This window comes from Leopardus geoffroyi, chromosome E1, assembly GCF_018350155.1.
Source record: "Leopardus geoffroyi isolate Oge1 chromosome E1, O.geoffroyi_Oge1_pat1.0, whole genome shotgun sequence".
Taxonomy (NCBI): domain Eukaryota; kingdom Metazoa; phylum Chordata; class Mammalia; order Carnivora; family Felidae; genus Leopardus; species Leopardus geoffroyi.
Genome location: NC_059330.1, coordinates 28380556 through 28397252, shown reverse-complemented (window position 1 = coordinate 28397252; position 16697 = coordinate 28380556). Strand labels below are relative to the sequence as shown.

Below are 16697 nucleotides of genomic sequence, written 5' to 3'. Positions count from 1 at the left end.
GCGCCTGCGCGGGAGCGCGCCGCGGCTCCGGCCGGAACTCCCGGCGGGGCGGGTCGTTTGATCTAGGCCGCTGGCAGCCGGCCGCCGGTCCCCTTAGGAGGATCCCAGATGTCAGCCGAGATTCTTTTTTGTCTTCCCGTTTTTAAAAGCGCAGGGCCAGAGTCCACTGTCTCCATCTGGATTATCTCTGCAGAGAGGAAAATCAGGGACAGCCCCTTTCTTTCCTGAGAGCAGTAAAGGGTTTCCATTCGCCGTCCACGGGAATGCTGGCTTGTGAGCCCATGGCGGATACCAGGCCCATTATTTTTAAAAACTCTTTACGTACTTTCCTTGTTCCAGCTGATAATTTGTTTCGTGCAGCATTTAGACACAGGTCCTTTACTTCAGAATATCTGTAGGGGATTGGAGATTGTGTTTTGTTTTGTTTTGTTTTGTTTTGATTTCACCCTATAGCAAGCTGGATGTTTCTTTGCTCTCCTGTTCACAACTGGGCAACAGACAATGACCACCCCCTAGGAAACCTGTCCTGGAGAAGCAGAGGGGGAAATGTGCTTTGTGAGGATGAGAGCAGAGGCTGCCCCAGGCTCTGTGGAATTCATACCAACATAGCACCAGCTCTTGACCCTCAACCGTAGTCCCGTGGGGAGGCAGAGCACAGTCATTTGTGTTTATCAGAATTGGAGCTCTGGGATAGTTTCAGTAGTTTCAGGCCCTACTGTTATATCCTCCCAACCAGGCGTCCCAACTGAAACAGAGCTTTTTCAAGGGGGGGGCGTGTGTTCAGATGGGTTCTGTGACTGGGGTTAGAATGTTCCCTGTCACTGGATACTTTCCAAACATACTTTCACGCTTATCTCATGGGAGCCCTGCAACCACTCTGTGAAGTAGGCCTATTTTATGGGTGGAAAAAAGTGAGGCACAGAATATTTGCCCAAGGTCACAAAGTCACTGAAGCATCATAAGAATGTGTGAAGTGAAAAGTACAATAAGTCTGATAACGACTGGACCACAGTGTGAATCTTGTCATGCTTCCCCCTTCCCTTATCTCACCAAATCCTTTTTAGGGGCTTACAAATCAATTCTTGTTACCTAGTCTACCACTCTGTCCTGTCCTTCCATAAATCAGAGCCTAGCCTCTGATACCAGAAATAATTTATTTCTGTCAATGGAGAAGATGAATTTGTTACCCTGAGTGACAGTCATGAGAGAACAAAACCACAAGACCAGACCTCATTTATGGATAAATATATTAGCAAATAAATACATTTCTCAACATAGTGCCTGATTCAAGCGTCTTTCTGTCTGGTTCAGATATAAATACCCATGTGGGTGCTTCGGTAGGTGCTAGTTCCCCACTGACTTTGAGGGAAGAAGATTCCCAGGTAGGGTCCTGTGCCCACTTTGCTCCCACATTCACATTCCAAATGGGATAATGCCTGAGGAGCCAGCAATGGTCAAGCTGCCCTGGGGTGAATGTCACCGTCAGGAGGCCCCTCAGCCCTTGCCACTCAGTACCAGCTACCCAGGCCAGATATCCTGCATGCACACCTTCCTGGGCATCCCTGGCCTATATGGCTTATAATGGGAAGCTGGGCCTTGGGGCCCTCTAAACCCAAATGTCCCACCTTGCTTTTCCTTTGTTCTCCCGTTTCCCATCCCTGCTCTGAGAGAAGACCCCCAAATTCATCGTTGTCCTTGTTCAGCTGTAATTCTGCCTTTTCTACCTTCATTCCATCCTCCCTTTTCTAGACGAAGTTCATCAGAAATCCTTTTCTTTCCATCTACTTTGGGACTTTGAGATAGGCAATCTCTAGAAAAGAATTATTCCCTCCCCACTGCCCCTCCCCCCCCTCCCCCCCAATTCTCAGAGGAACTGGGAGTTGCTGGAGAGAGAAGGGAGTTTGAAAGTCAGAGGGTCCATCCCAGGTTCTTCATGGTGCCAGAACATGGTGCTAGGACATGACTCCACACCCTGGCTTCCCACAGTCTCCTCTCTGACTTAATAGAGTGGATCTGACAATTAAGAACAAGAAGGGAAAAACATTCTCCCTTATGCACCAGGGTAGGCACTGCCTGGAGAAGCTGCAGAGCTTCCCTTTTTAGGGCTCAGGCCTCACCTATGTTCTTGATCCTTTTGCAAAGAAGGAAAATAAGAGCCAGGTTGCTGCTGATGCAGCAGCTTTACCGAGGAGTCAACGCTGGTGTGCAGGACATACCCAAGAAAGGAGGTAAGAAGGACCCATTGGCAGGTATGCACATGAGACTTGGGATGAGGAAGACCTGCAGGGTCTGGGGAAAGGAGCAGCACCTTTTCAACACCTAACTACCCACACCTAGCTTCCTGCTCTCCCTTAAGGAGCCAGCCCACATAGGCAGTAGCTAGTTGCCAGGCTGGACACAGACTTGCTGCCCTGCAAATGCGTTCTGCACGCAGGGTCCAGAGCTGGGAGCAGGGAACACTTCCTGCCCCCCCACCATCACCACCCCTCTTCCAGAGGTTCCAGGAAGTATAGCAAAAAAGAGGGGTGTTTTCCGAGGTCCTTTCTTCTCTCAGGAGCATGACTCTGTGCCAGACAGGGCCCCCAGGTCAGCCGGAGCACACTTGGTTGAAGCGAAGTCTGCGCATCTCACACAGCCTGTTCGCACAGCTCCTCAAGCTCCTCCTCCTCCGAGCCTGCGTTTACAGAGGGAGAGGAAATTGGTCACTGAGTGTCAGGCCAGCCTCTTGCTTGTTCCACCTGCAAGACAATATGGCTGGCAGGGAACCACACAGGGTGGGGAGCAGGGAATGTGTCCAGAAGGGGCAGTTAGATCGAAAGCTGGGAGGGGTCCCAGTTGGGACACAGGGAAGAGGGGGGGGAAAAAAAGCTAGAGAAAGAGAAACATATATAGCAACCAGTGTGTTACAAATACTTCCTATTCATTCATTAACCCAATTAATATTTATTAAGCACTCATGAATCTGGCCTGTTACCACACACCAAATAGAAGACCAGAAAAAAAAAAAGCAGGAACCTGACAGTCTTGTAGAAGAGAAGGTGTGCGTGCAAAGGGAAATTCTGCCAGTGAGACAGGACTGGGTCCTAAGACCTTTCCTGGGAAGGGGACAGATCATGTTCCAGTGGAACAATCAGGAAGGGCCTCCTGAAGGTGAAGATAAATGAGCTGGTCCTGCAGAAATACGTAAGAACTCAATTTATGGGAATAGGAAGGCAGCAGAATATTCTGGGCTATAGGAACTGCAAGAAGTATTTACTTGGTTTGGCAAAAGGATGGAACAGGGAAGAACAGGAAGAACAGGAAGGGGGAGAGGGAAAAATAAGGTTGGGAAGGAAGATGGGGGCTAGCTGGTGCTAGAGCCTTGAAGGCCAAACCAGGATGGGTTTTTCTTCACTGTGGACAAAAGAGAACATTTGGAAATTTCTGGACAGTTTATTTGAGGGTGATGAGCCTGGCAGCAGTACATGAGCAGGGTAGCTGTGCTGCATGACTCTGTAGGACACAACACTGTATGTACAGTGCCCAGCCTTCATGGACCTGTGAGAGGGGAAGGAAGGGTAGGAGGCTCCTGCTTCCATCTTTAGGCTGCATCTAAGACACAGGCAGGGGCCATCAGTTTTGAAGAAGGTAAAAAATGCATCAAGGATACATTTAACAGAATCTGGCATCGATTGGATTTGAGGAGCAGGGAAGAGGGAGACATTGAAACAGGTTCTGAGTATGGGAGAGAGGGGAAGTGGTGGTCTGGGACCAGCAGCACATGACAGGGTCCAAAGGGAATCATCAAACACATAGCCAAAGCTTACTTTACCTGGTTCTATGGAAGCAATTCTTTTCTCTAATGTAACTGTTTACATGCCTATGACCCCACAGACCTGGATCTCCTGGTTGACAAGTTCCATGTGTTCAGAGCCTAGCCTGGAACCTAGCATATAGCAAACATACAGTGCAGGAAGGAAAAAGGAGGGAAGAAGTGAATGAATGAATGGTAACAGCTCTAGATCTTAACTGTTGGGTTCCTGGACCGTGACGTCTTACGTTTCAGGACCTTTGGGTCCCCTTTTGGGGTGGCTAGTGATAGCTGTAGGCAAAGAGCTGTGTCATCCACACTATGGGAGAAGATGGGGAAAATGGGGAGGTAGGGGGCTCTGAAGGAAGAAGAGGAGGATTTGAGCAAAAAAAAAAACACCAAGTTAAAGTTGAGGATTTATATTATCACCGTTGGTTGTAATACAGTATCAGGGATGTACTGAGGCCCCAGGAAAATGAGGTCAGTCTTATTAACAAGGGTGCTTAGAAGGGAAGCCTTAGTTGTTCTTTTACTCCCAGGGGGAGAGGAGAAAACCTAAGGACCCACAGGGTTGCTGAGAACCATCTGTGATCTTTTTTTTTTTTTCTTTCCTTTTCCTTCCTTCCTTCTTTCCTTCCTTCCTTCCTTCCTTCCTTCCTTCCTTCCTTCCTTTCTTTTCTCATTTACATAGCTCTTCTCATATGGCCTAAGATTATGGATATCTGCAATTATTTCTCCTACAACACCTCATATTGCCTAGGATTATGGCTATCAGTAATTCTCCATGCTCTCCTCAAGAGCGAGGAACCCTTTTTGGCCTTCTTTGTATTTAAAGCTAATAATTGAACTGTGTGCATTGGTACAGCTTTACTAATTATTAAAGTATTGAAACAATTATATTGGAGCTGTTGTCCCAAACAACCGCAAGTGCCAGATTTCTGATGTTTCATCTGCACTGTATTTCCCCTGAGACCGCCCTGTGATCTGGCAACTAAAGGAGTAATCCCTGGCAGAGTCAGAGTGCTTCAGCCAGCATCCTATGCTATGCCTGTTGTTCAGTATTTTGAATGTCGCTCCACGGCACCCTTCTCAGCTTCTGTCAACCCTTTGTTGGCTGACTTTACCCATCCTGCAATAACCCCTAGTATCCTCTCCCCACCACACCCTCTCCCCCTGAAAACTCACCAGGCTGGGCTGGCGGCACCTGGCAGTGTGGGTAAGGGCATGACCTGCCCTCCAGGGTGCCACAACTCCATTCACAAGGCCCTTCCCCGGGTGGGTGTGGTTCCAGGGACTGGCGTGGAGTCAAACACAACCACACTGGCCGTGAACTTGGGTAACAAGGGCCTGGGGTTTCTGGTAGCAGCCTCCTCTCCAGGCCTGGAGGTCCAAAGATCAATGGATGGGCCTCTGGGGACCAAGGGTATGCCAAGCTGGTAGCATAATGGGGGAAAACCTGGCAAGTTGGGTGTGCAGTCAAGTCCTGGGGCCGAGAGGCTGGGGGGGGCTCTGAGAGGCACCCTCGCCTTTTCCTCTGTGGATGTCGAACAGGGAGGCTGGATTTCTGCAAGTGGAAGAGGCTGCTGGGACTGGGGCTGGAGGCATCAGCTGGGCCTGCGGCTGCTTCGATGAGGGCCTTGGGCCGTTGTGGATTGGGGAGCTGTCCTGAAGGGGCAGCTGGGTTGGATCTGGCAGCTTGCTGATCAGGGGAAGGCGGCTCTGGCTGGGGCTGTGTCCGAGGAATGGCAGGCCTGGACTGGGGCAACCCAGTTTCTGGGCCAGGCTTCCGGCCATGCCACTGGAAGCGCTTTTTGTAGTGGTGGTGCCGGTGCCGGTGGTAGTGGACGTGGCTGGAAACCTGGGTTTCTCCTGTGGGTACCACTGAGTCCAAAGAACGGGGCCGAGAGGTCACACTAGGCTGGGTCTCCTCCCCCCGGGGCTCCCCTTCAGGGCTGCAGTACACCAAGGGGTCAAAGTCACTGCTCAGGGAGCTGCGGAAGGTAGAACTGCTACCATGGATGCCCTGCAGACTGATGTCCGTGCAGTTGACCACTGAGTCACTTGAAGAGCCATGACAGGGCCCCGAACTGGAGTCACTGGCTGGCCCGTCTGCCATGTAGCCACTACGTTCCGTGCGGTAGCTTTCTCCAGAACCGCTGCTGTCGTGAGGCCTGGCCCGGCGTGGGGGTGCTGGGCAAGCGGAGAGGTGCTGTGAGGTGCATCGGAGACGGCCTAGCCCCCAGCCCTGCGCGTAGGGATGCTGGGCCACCGCCAGGCGCTGCTGCTCGCCCGGAGCCCGAGGATGTGCGGCTCTGGGGAGACGGTGGTGCCGGGGGCCTGTGCCTGGCTCCTGCGAGGTTGGGAAGGGACCAGATCGCGGGGGCCGAGCCACTGCACTCCGGGAAGGGCCCAACAGGTATGCAGCAGGTAGGTGGTAGTGGGCATGGCCGGGATGCTGGCGAATGAGGTGGAGTCTCCGGCCTGGTTCCTGATAAGATCGAGAGTGTCCCAGGGACTGGGAAAATGAATCACCCTCTGGAAGAAAGAACCAAGAGCATAGGTGTTTGACCCCACAAACCTATGGAGCGTGCATTCAGAAAAGTGTGGCTGTAGCACCTATTTGAGCCCACATAGCCTGTGTGTTCGGTCAGGGTTGAGGGACCAAGGACGTTCCTAATCTGCCTGTGCCCTGGGACGCCCTGGCTCCTTCCAGTCCATCTACCTCCCTGGAAGTTCCGCTGTGTATGTCCATCCCTGCTCCTCCCATCAGCCCACCTGGGGCTCTTTGACCCAGGGCCACCACCAGTCCATAGTGCACCTTTGGGTAAATTAGAAAAAGGTTCTCCTTCCTCAAGATACTTCACTTTCATCTTTTAGAAAATTTTCATAATATCCTGGTTTTGTTAGAATAAGATACTTTGTTGTCAGAAAATCAGAATAATAAATACACAAACCACCCAGATTTAGAATCAACAAAGTTGTCATAAAGATACAATGTTTAAAGTAATGAAGATGTCTACAGTATGAATGGCCCTCCCTGCCCTTCACAGGAAGCACTCTTGAGCAGTACACGGCTTAAAGAACTATTATGGCAGACCTGCTTTCTCCTCAGCTTCAAGACAAAACCGTCCCTCAGAGAGCAACCTTGTTCTAGACCCATCTGCCTGCACATAGGGGAGGACTTGGCCCACCTCCTACCTACGATGTTGAACATGCAGAGAGGGCAAGTCCGATGCTGATGTAGCCACGGGTCCACACACACACGATGGAACTCATGGAGGCAAGAAATGACCCGTAGCTCCTAGAGAAAACAAGGGGTCCAAACCAAAGTTATCTGTAGGTTCAGGAGTAACCAGGATTTCCCTGACTCCCTCTGGCCTCTCCTTTTTGCCCTCAGCTTCTTGTAAAATACCCCATGGTAGAATAGAAAGAGTAAGGGCTTTGGTGTCCGGTAAACCTGGATCTTGCCACTTTAGCTGCATGACCTTGGGCAAGTTTCTTAACAGAAATGCTCTAGTTTTCCGCTCTAAAATGAGTATGAAAAACCAACCTACCCCCACCCTGCACTGTCATGAGGCTAAAATGAGATAATACATCTAAAGCACCCACTACAGATCCTAGCACGTGGTACACACTCAACGAACAGTAGTTGTCTTTCCCTGGAAGACCAGGAAAATAACCAGACCTCAGTGCTGTCCCCTACCTCTGCCTCATTGCAAGATACGCGGGACACAGATGCAACCAGGGCACCCACACCTGCCCGAGTGCCTCCTCCAGCCTCCCAAAGTCCAGCTGCCCTCCCCAGCCTGGTCATGGAGGTCGCGCGCAAGCCCTGCCTTACCTGGCCCTCAGAGAACTCCTCCAGGCAGATGGCACACACAGGGGCTGAGCTACAGCTGCTACTTGAGTCCGGCCACTCAGCCCGGGCCCTCCTGCAGCTGGCCTGGTACCTCCTGGTGGCCAGCTGGCTGATGGCCCAGGCTGTTCGCTGTTGAAGGGGATCCTGAGAAGAGGGGTGGGGCTCAGAATAGGGCAAGGGCTCCTCTTCCCTCACCCCTGGACCTCAAGTTTGTGCTTGGCTCCCAGTCACCCAGTTAGATCATATGGCCGATTGACTACTCCTAGGAGTTTGTCGTCTTCAAGCTCATACGTGGCTCTGCCAAGCAGGCTAAGCCCCGCCCACCCCACTCCCCCATTCATACCATCGAGCTTTCTTTTCCTTGATGACCCATGGGAGAAAATTTTCATCCAACTGCCTGCTTGACATCTTTGCTTGGATATCAAATAGGCCCATCAAACTGAATTCCTAATCCCATTAACCACCGAACCACATATCCATCCTACCGCCTTAAAATGTAAGTCAGATCATGGTACTACTTCTGCTCAAAACTCTCCAATAGCTCCCATTTCACCCAAAGTAAAAAAACACTGTCTTGCCAATGGCCTACACAGTCCAGTAAAAGGGGCCCCCCATGGACCGTCTGTCCTCGCCTCCTGCTCTGTCCTCTCACTCACTGCACTCCAGCCACATGGCCCCCTTGCTGTGACTCAGACATACTGGACACGCTTTTGCCTCAAGGCCTTTGCCCTTACCGTTTTCTCTGTCTCAATCATACTCTCCCCAGATATCTGCACATATCACCCCCTCACCCATTTAGGGTCTTTCCTGTAAATGTCGTCCTCTCAATAAGGCTTTCTCTGGCTTTGCTTTTAAAAATTAACTCTGTCCGGGGAGCCTGGGTGGCTCAGTTGAATAAGCATCCGACTTTGGCTCAGGTAATGATCTCACAGTTTGTGAGTTCAAGGCCCACGTTGGGCTCTGTGCTGACAGCATGGAGCCTGGAGACCACTTTCTGTTCTGTGTCTCTCCCTCTCTCTCTGCCCCTCCCCTACCCCTGCGCACACTGTCTCTCTCTATCTCTCAAAAATAAACATTGAAAAAAAATTTTTTTAATAAAAATTAACTCTGTCCTTTTACATTCCCCTTTTCCTCTTCCATTTTATTTTTCTCCTTGGAACATGTCGCCATCTAAAATACTACATATTTTACTTATTTATTTTGTTTATTGTCTGTCTCTTCCCATGAGAATGAAAGCTCCCTGAGGGATCTTTTTGTTCACTGCACAATCCCCAATACCTGAAACAGTGCCTGGTCCATACGAGGAGGTCTCTATATTTGCTGAATAAATAAATGAATGGGCAAGCTGATGTGGAGAGGCTGCTGGAGATGAACAAGTCAGATGCCAGGGTATTTAGATGTAAACTATTTCAAGAGCATAAGGGCATCTTCTTTCCTCACTTCTCCCTTCCTGCTCTTTACCCTCCCGTATGCATAAACGTGCCACCTCCACCAGGGAGCCCACCCTGCTCACCGGCCTGTTGTGGTGGGGGCGGCATCGGATGCGCAGCACTGAAGCCAGGATGACCACAAAGATGGTGCCCACCACCGTCAGGAGGATCCACACATCATAATCTGGCTGGAGGAGTGAGCAGACATGGAAAGAGTCATTATTTCTGGAAGGAGTTGGGCCAATTTGGGAGACATTCAGGTGCTCGGGAGAGTGAAGGCTAGAGATCCCCATGAGTCTTCCAGCAGAGGGGATGAGGTGAGGAGGAACCTGCAGGTGGGGTTAGGTGGTCCCTGTCTGCCCAAGGTCAATCATAGGAGAGGGTCCTCCAGGTGTCAGCTGCGAGAGGTACTGTCTGAAGACCCGTGTGCTTGGGAAAAAGAGGAAAAGGACCCTCTGCAAAGTGGAAGCCACCCAGTGCACAGCTGGGTGAGGTTTCTAGCTAGTGGAGAAACACCAGCCAGGGTGTCAGGGGCTAGGGGGTCAGGGTTTCATTCTGGCTCTGCTCCCCTGTGCCGTGAAACCACAGAGCTGAAAACAACTTTAGAACTCAGCTGGCCAAATTGATGCATTCTGCAGATGAATCCCAGAGGGGGAAGAAACCTGTCCTGAGGCACACAGCTGGTGGATAAAGTTGAACTATAGGGTTTCTAAACTCTTTAGCTCCAGGAGTCTCAGGGCTCTTGATGGGAGTTGCCACAGAACAAAGTGGCAGTGAGAACGGGCGCTAGGGCAAGGCCTGGAGATCTGGCGTGCTTACCCAGGTTGGGGGCTCCTTCAGCTCAATCCTAACATGAGCCTTTCGGTTCTTGTACACAAACTCCATCAGCTTCTCGGCATCTTTACCCCAGATCAACACCACTGGCCAAGTCAGCCCCAGGGGTTGCTGTAGCTGTGGGAGGGAAAGTGCCCACGAGGGCTGTTATGTCCTGACTTGTCTTTTCCCAGATGACTTTATCTCCCTCCATCCAGCTCCCTCAGACACCCCAATGTCCCTGGGTACCTGCTCAGCAGCAGCTCGATCCTCAGTGATGTCAAAGAGGACCGCACTAGCTCCTCGCTCCCCTGCCATCCGGGCCTGCAGGGACACACAGCAGAGGTCCGGCTGAGGTCAGAGAAGGACACGGCCCATCTGTCCATCCATGCCCCGGCCTCACCCCTCACACGCCTGTCCCTTCCTGGGACGTTGCACACACTGCATCTTTGCACACTCAAATATAACATGTGCGATCCGTGTCCTGCCCTCAGCTCACCCAGGTCCCACTGCCTTCAAGGACAACATTCAATCCTTCATTTTGTCATGGAATAAACCCGTAACAAGGGTTTAGTAGGTGTCAGGTAGTGGACCTGGCTCTAGAGCTAAGGACAAATAAGACATTGCCTGGCCCTCAAAGTACCACAAGTCTGCCTTCACTAAGAAGTGTGAGAACAGAAGGGAGTGGCCAGAACCACCACAAACCCCCACCCCAGGGAGTGGGGGGAGGGTGACCAGTCCCTGGAAAGGGAGGGAGAAAAGACAGGTGGAGAACTCCTTCAGAATAGAACTGGGCTTTCCAAGATCCAGCCCTGCCTGACAAGAGGAGCCTACAGGGCATCCCCTCAGCTCAGGCAGAGTTTCAAGGGCCTGGGACCCTGCTGTCACCCAAGGTCTCTATGGCAGAGCCCAGGCTCAGCCCATCTCTTGATCTCTTTCTCCCTGCCACACTTTTCCTGGCTACAATTCAAGGACTTAATGGAGTCTCTGTCCAGTGCTTTATCCCTCATCCCTTCCCTGAAGGTGGCACTGGAGGCTGGGTGGGGAGGGACCTGAGGGGCTATTACCACAAGGACACAACTGTGCAGGTACGCACATGCACGCTCGCCAGGGCTCCAAGAGCAGGGTCTAGCCAACCAGGCAGAGCAGAGCAGAGCCAAAAAGAAAGAGAGAGAAAAAAAGCAGGAATCTAGAAGCTGGGTGTGGGGTAAGAGAACTGAGATAAGAGCCAGGGGTGGGGTGGAGGTGCAAGGGCAAAGGAGCCACAGACAGATACTGCCTTGCCTTTGTGACAGCCTCCCTGCCCAGCACAGCCACTCTCCAGCCTTTCTCCCCACAGCACAGGCTCATCTTGCCTTGGTATCAGGCTAGGACCTTGTGCCCCCAGGGCCCTGCTGAGTCTTTGCGGCCTTCCTGCAGGCACTGAAGGAGTTAATCCCTCTGCCAGTAGTGGTGGCAGGAAGGGGAGCCAGGGCTGGGGCTTACTCACACTCTTAGGGCTTTGATCTCTGCTTTGCTTCCCGGAGAGAGCCTGTCCGGGCAGGTCTCCTGCCAGGCAGGCCAGGGGAGCAGCTTACTCCAGCTCCCTGCTCCCTACTCCCCAGGAGGCAGCAGGGGCCAGAGGGCCCCTCAGTACTGGCAGCCCACAGGCAGGGGAGCCCAGGAAGAAGGTGGTGGAGACACTCCAGTGGGGCCCTGTTTTGGTCAGAAGAGTAACTTTCCCCCTTCCTCCCTCTCTCCCTCCCTCCTTGAGCTGCTGAGGAGCTGGGCTGGGCCCTCTACCAGCACCCAGGCCCAGCCCAGGCCCAGGCTCGCCAGCCTAATTGACTGGAAATTCACAGGACTCCAGAATGGTATTGCTGAAGAAATTGAGAGGTCACAGCCTTCATTGTCCTCCTGCTCATTTACTCCCAAGAAGTCCAGCCCAACTAGGTGACCCCAGGCAAAGAGAAACTTCTGAACCCTCCAAGCCAGGGTACGGGAGCCACACCCGAGCAAAAGGAGAGGGGCTCCCCCTGCTAATGTCATAGTCTAGAACTTGGCCAAGGCATGGGGAGGTCACCTCAGTAGTCAATGAATCGAGACTCCTGGATCCTACATGCTGACAGGGCCTCATGTGTCTCACGCCCAGATTGAGACCCTAGACCCAGCCTGGCCTGAAAGAGCATGAGAGAAGGGCACAGACTTCCTTCTCCAAAGATTTTCTTACTTACCAACCCCTCTCTCTTTGAAGGACTGGGGTAGGAACAGTGGAAAGTAATTACCCTGATGTTCAAACACCCCAGCCCATTACAGCCCATAATTACAAAGTTGTAAAAAGGGATCAAAGAGAGAGTACTGGCCAACAGGGGAAACAAACAGGACTTTCAGGCAGTGGGTACCTGTGTTCAGAGTTCTAGGAACCAAAAAGCACGATTTGGGGCCAGATGGCAGCCCACACTGGGGCTATCCATGCTTCCCTCTGGTCCACCTGCCCCCAAGAAAGAGGGAGAGAGGGAGAAAAGAAAGCACTTCTTGGGAGACCGGAATCTGGAAGGCAGAGACAATAGGAAGGCCCTCTGCATGGGAAGACTTGGCTTTAGAAAAATTACCCAGAGATCTCTTTTGGGACTGCAAAGAGTCAGCCATCTCTCTAGGGGCAGCAAGCAAAGCTGCCCACGGCCTCTAGCAACCAGGACCAGTACGCTCTAGGACTCGTACACTACCCTCTGTACCTCTCTGGGCTGCAGGTTTTCCTCTCCAGACACAGTGACAGTCTCTGTAATCTCCTCATCAAAGATTGGCTAAGTACCTACTGTGGCCAGGGCACCAAGCCAGGGAAGGCCAAGCCCTCTAGAACAGCTGATTATCTAGTTGTACATATCCATATGTACATATCCATAATATATCCAAAGACATATCCATAATATAATGCTGATAACATTCCAGAGTACAAATGAATGAAATAGACCAGTAGTTTTCAAACCTTTTTTCACTGCAGAAAGCCCATCCCCCACCACACACACACACACACACACACACACACACACACACACACAATCTGACGCAAATCTTCAATACACAAAACAGATAAGACTCAGCTGAGTTTGAGGATGGGGGTGGGGTTAAGAAAGAGCCTTGGTTTCCCCCTCCCCACAAAGTACCTCCCTGAAACCTGGCATGGACGGAGATCCTGGCAGTGTGCCAGAAAAGAGGCATCCCTCCATAATAGGCTAGCTGGGCTGAGCCAGTCAGGAAAGATTCACTAGAAGAGGTGGAATTCATCGGGCTTGAAAGCAAGGGTAGGAGGAAGTAGAAGGGATACCAACCTTTACTGAGACCCACTCTGCCCAGACTGCTCAGGTTTGAGTCCTGAATATGCCACCAACTATTAGCTGTTAGACTTTGGGTATGGTACTTAACTGCTGTGTGCCTCCGTTTTCCTTTCTGTAAACTGGGGATTATAATAGGCCCTACTTCACAGGGTTGTTTTGTGGGCTGTATAAGTTAATCCATGCAAAGCTTTATGCTAGTACCCAGCACATAGTAAGTGTCCCCTAAGTATTAGTTATTGTTATATCAGCTATTACTATATGCTTTGGGTATGTGATTTCATTCACTCTTCACAAAAACTCTTTAAGACAATTATCCAGTTTTGAGTTGAGGAAACTGAGGCTCAGAGAGACTGAACAACTTGCCTAGGGCCACACAGCTGATCAGACCACTGATCTAGTCCAGGCATGAGGTGATAAGGGCCTGGGTAATCACAAGGATGGCTGTGGAGTTGCTAATAGAGAAACAGAAACCAAGTTGGATGACTGGATAGGGGGAGGGAGTCGGTGGTGGTGACAAGAATGGATGAGTCCAGAAAAATTATGGTGAGGGTTTCAGAGAAGATCAAGAGAGGCAAGAATGAAAGAAAACCCCAATCTTGTTAAAAGCATAGGATGATGATGCCAGTGACGACAACAGTGGTAACTGCAATCATTTATTCAGTGATTACTATGTGCTTAGCATGGGAGCTTCCATCTGTACTGTCTCATTAAATCCTCATAACTACTTTATGATAGAAGTCCCATTATTATTCCCCTTTTACAGATGAGGAAACAGGGGCCCAGAGAGGCGAGCTAAAATGTCTAGGTCACACTGAGGAGCAGTGGAGATGGCAGGCTTCAGACCCAGGGCTGTCTGGGTCTCAAGAGCCCCAGCTCTGTTGATGGTGATGACACCACTACTACTGGTGGATATTCCAGAGCTGATTGAGGTTAGCATTTCTCAAACTTTTATCACTAAAACCCACCTTTCCCCTCTGGCTTGTGGGAACCATATGTTTTTTTAACATTTTACCAAACTAACTGAATTCATTATGTACAATTCATTTTCCTATGAGATAACTTGTAACCAAAAGCAACATGCAAATATTTTAGTTAAGCTTGTGGGACTTATGAAACATTGGAAGTAGCTCAAAGACCTCCATTACTACCCTCACAGACCTCCTTTGAGCCAGCAGATCTCAGGTAGGAGCTGCTTGGTCAGGTCAAAGGATGAAACCCAAGGGAAGCCTTGACCTGACCAATTGGAGAATGTGGGGCTAGAGCCATCCTGTCCCACCGAGGTGGGGGAGAAGCCAGGTATGGAGAAGCTGAGCAGCTAGTGAAGGAGGAGGAAGCATGAGCAGTGACCACAAAGGCTGTGGAAGAAAAACAGGTCCTAGGGCAGCAGCCAAAATGCCTCTTCTAAACCCCTAATGACTTTTTGTTCCTTTGTGCATTTTAGCTCAGGCACTATTTGGTAGCTGACAGACATCATTTTCATCCTCACAACGACCACTGGGGTAGAAAATAAAAGTCCCATTTTATGGTGGTGGCCCAATAAGGTTAAAAAGAGCACCGACCACACGTTCCTTGTTTCCTAGTGTCTGTGCACAGGACTTATTCCTCCCACAGCACTGTGATCCTCCAGGGGGCGAGAAGGAAACCTCCTACGTGGACAATGTCCTGCCACGTTGCCCAGTGTTCACATGTGTGTGAAATGCATACACTGTTTTAGAAGAACAGCAGAGCATCTCTGAGCCCTTCCTCTCCCATCTTTCTCTCCTCTCCCACCTCTGTATCTCACACACTCACACTCACACACACACATACACACACTCACACCCACTCACACACACTCCACACTCACATTCATACCACATAACACTAGGCACTCATCTACCAAATGAGCAAATGAATGACATTTGCCCATATTCTGTAAAGCAAGGGAAGTGAAATAGCCCAAAGCAGGGTACCTTCAACCTAACAAAATTCTGCTGCCATTAAGGACCTGCCCAGTCTTACACAGAGACAACACTCTCCAGATCCTCCACGTGTGCTGGCCCCGACTGCCCACCTCCTCCGTAGCCCTCTTCTGCATCAGCGTGGCCTGGGCTGGGAGAATATCTCCACCCACCTGTGGGTGCCACAATCAGAACCCCGCCCACATCTTTCCCCCTCCATGGGACCAGGTAAGAGCCCAGGCTGTTTCCTTGAGACTCATGGCTCAGGAAATAGCCCTCAGTAGGATCTGGAAACCAGGGAGAGTCTGGGCCTGAGTACAATCAGCGGGCACACTGGTTGGGACTGTCACCGTCCTCTTTCCCCACACCGGGGAGCTGGACCCCTTCCACCAAATCCACCTGACTGTGCCACACAGAATCTAACTATGCTCTGGCTTATGCCACCAGGAGAATCTTTTCACATGCTTTCAGTGTTCCTAGCCAAAATGGGAGGCAACAGAGCAGAGAGATTAAAAGCCCAGGTTTGAGAACTAGACAAGGCTCAGTTCAAATCACAGCTCCACCCCTTCCCAGCTGGGTCACCCTGGCAAGTTAAGTTTTTTTTTTCTTTTTCTTTTTTAGTTTATTTATTTACTTTTTAGTAATGTCTACGCCCAATGTGGGACTCGAAATCACAACCCTGAGATCAAGAGTCACATGCTCCTCTGGGACACCTGGGTGGCTCAGTCGGTTAAGTTGGTTAAGTCCAACTTCAGCTCAGGTCATGATCTCAGAGTTCGTGAGTTTGAGCCCTGCATCAGGCTCTGTGCTGACAGCTCAGAGCCTGGAGCCTACCTCAGATTCTGTGTCTCCCTCTCTCTCTCTGCCCCTCCCTGGCTTGCACTCTTTCTCTCTTAAAAATAAATTTTAAAAAACATTAAAAAAATCGCTTCTCGGCCTTTTGGCTAAGATCAAGTGTAGTAAAAAACATTAAAAAAAAGTCGCATGCTCCTCTAACTGAGCCAGCCATGTGCCCCACTTACTTAAGTTTTCTGACCCTCACTTGCTTCACATGTCAAATAGAGAATAAAATGTCTAGCTTTCCTGATTGTCATGCAAAATAAAGGGGATAATGTATAAAGAATCTGTCCCATGTGGCACATGGTCATCACACAGAAAACAGTAACTAACATTAGAGCAGAACAAATAAAAATGTTCACAGGACCTTAGAGGTAGCAGGCCAGTGAGCAGCATGGCAAACCAGACAGTCCACGATGGTGGAAACCTGGCAACTGCCACCAGCTCCAGCCAATGATGCCCTCTGGAAATGTGGAGCCACCGGTTTGCAATCTTAGAGGAAGAATGTGAACTTTTTTTTTATGTTTATTTATTTGATTTGAGAGAGAGAAGGAGAGAGAGCATGTGTGCGCTCGTGAGCAAGGGAGGGGCAGAAATGGTGGGAGAGAGAGAATCCCAAGCAGGCTCTTCACTCTCGGTGCAGAGCCCAACATGGGGCTCAATCTCATGAACCCTGAGATCATGATCTGCGCCAAAATCAAGAATCTGGTGTTT

At 50.6% G+C, this 16697-nt stretch overlaps 1 protein-coding gene across 3 annotated transcripts in view; it reads right to left on the bottom strand.

Moving 5' to 3' along the window:
* Window positions 1-1230: 1230 nt before the first annotated feature.
* The window catches only part of RNF43 (ring finger protein 43), a 64712-nt gene continuing 49245 nt past the window's right edge, over window positions 1231-16697 (bottom strand). For all 3 annotated transcript variants that reach the window (XM_045488235.1, XM_045488236.1, XM_045488237.1), the window contains 7 exons: window positions 10142-10216; window positions 9899-10030; window positions 9163-9267; window positions 7632-7793; window positions 6989-7091; window positions 4976-6325; window positions 1231-2674 (listed from right to left, as the gene is read on the bottom strand). In XM_045488235.1, the coding sequence (XP_045344191.1) occupies window positions 2628-2674; window positions 4976-6325; window positions 6989-7091; window positions 7632-7793; window positions 9163-9267; window positions 9899-10030; window positions 10142-10216 (1974 nt within the window). In that variant the 3' untranslated portion in view covers window positions 1231-2627. The remainder of the gene's footprint in view (window positions 2675-4975; window positions 6326-6988; window positions 7092-7631; window positions 7794-9162; window positions 9268-9898; window positions 10031-10141; window positions 10217-16697) is intronic.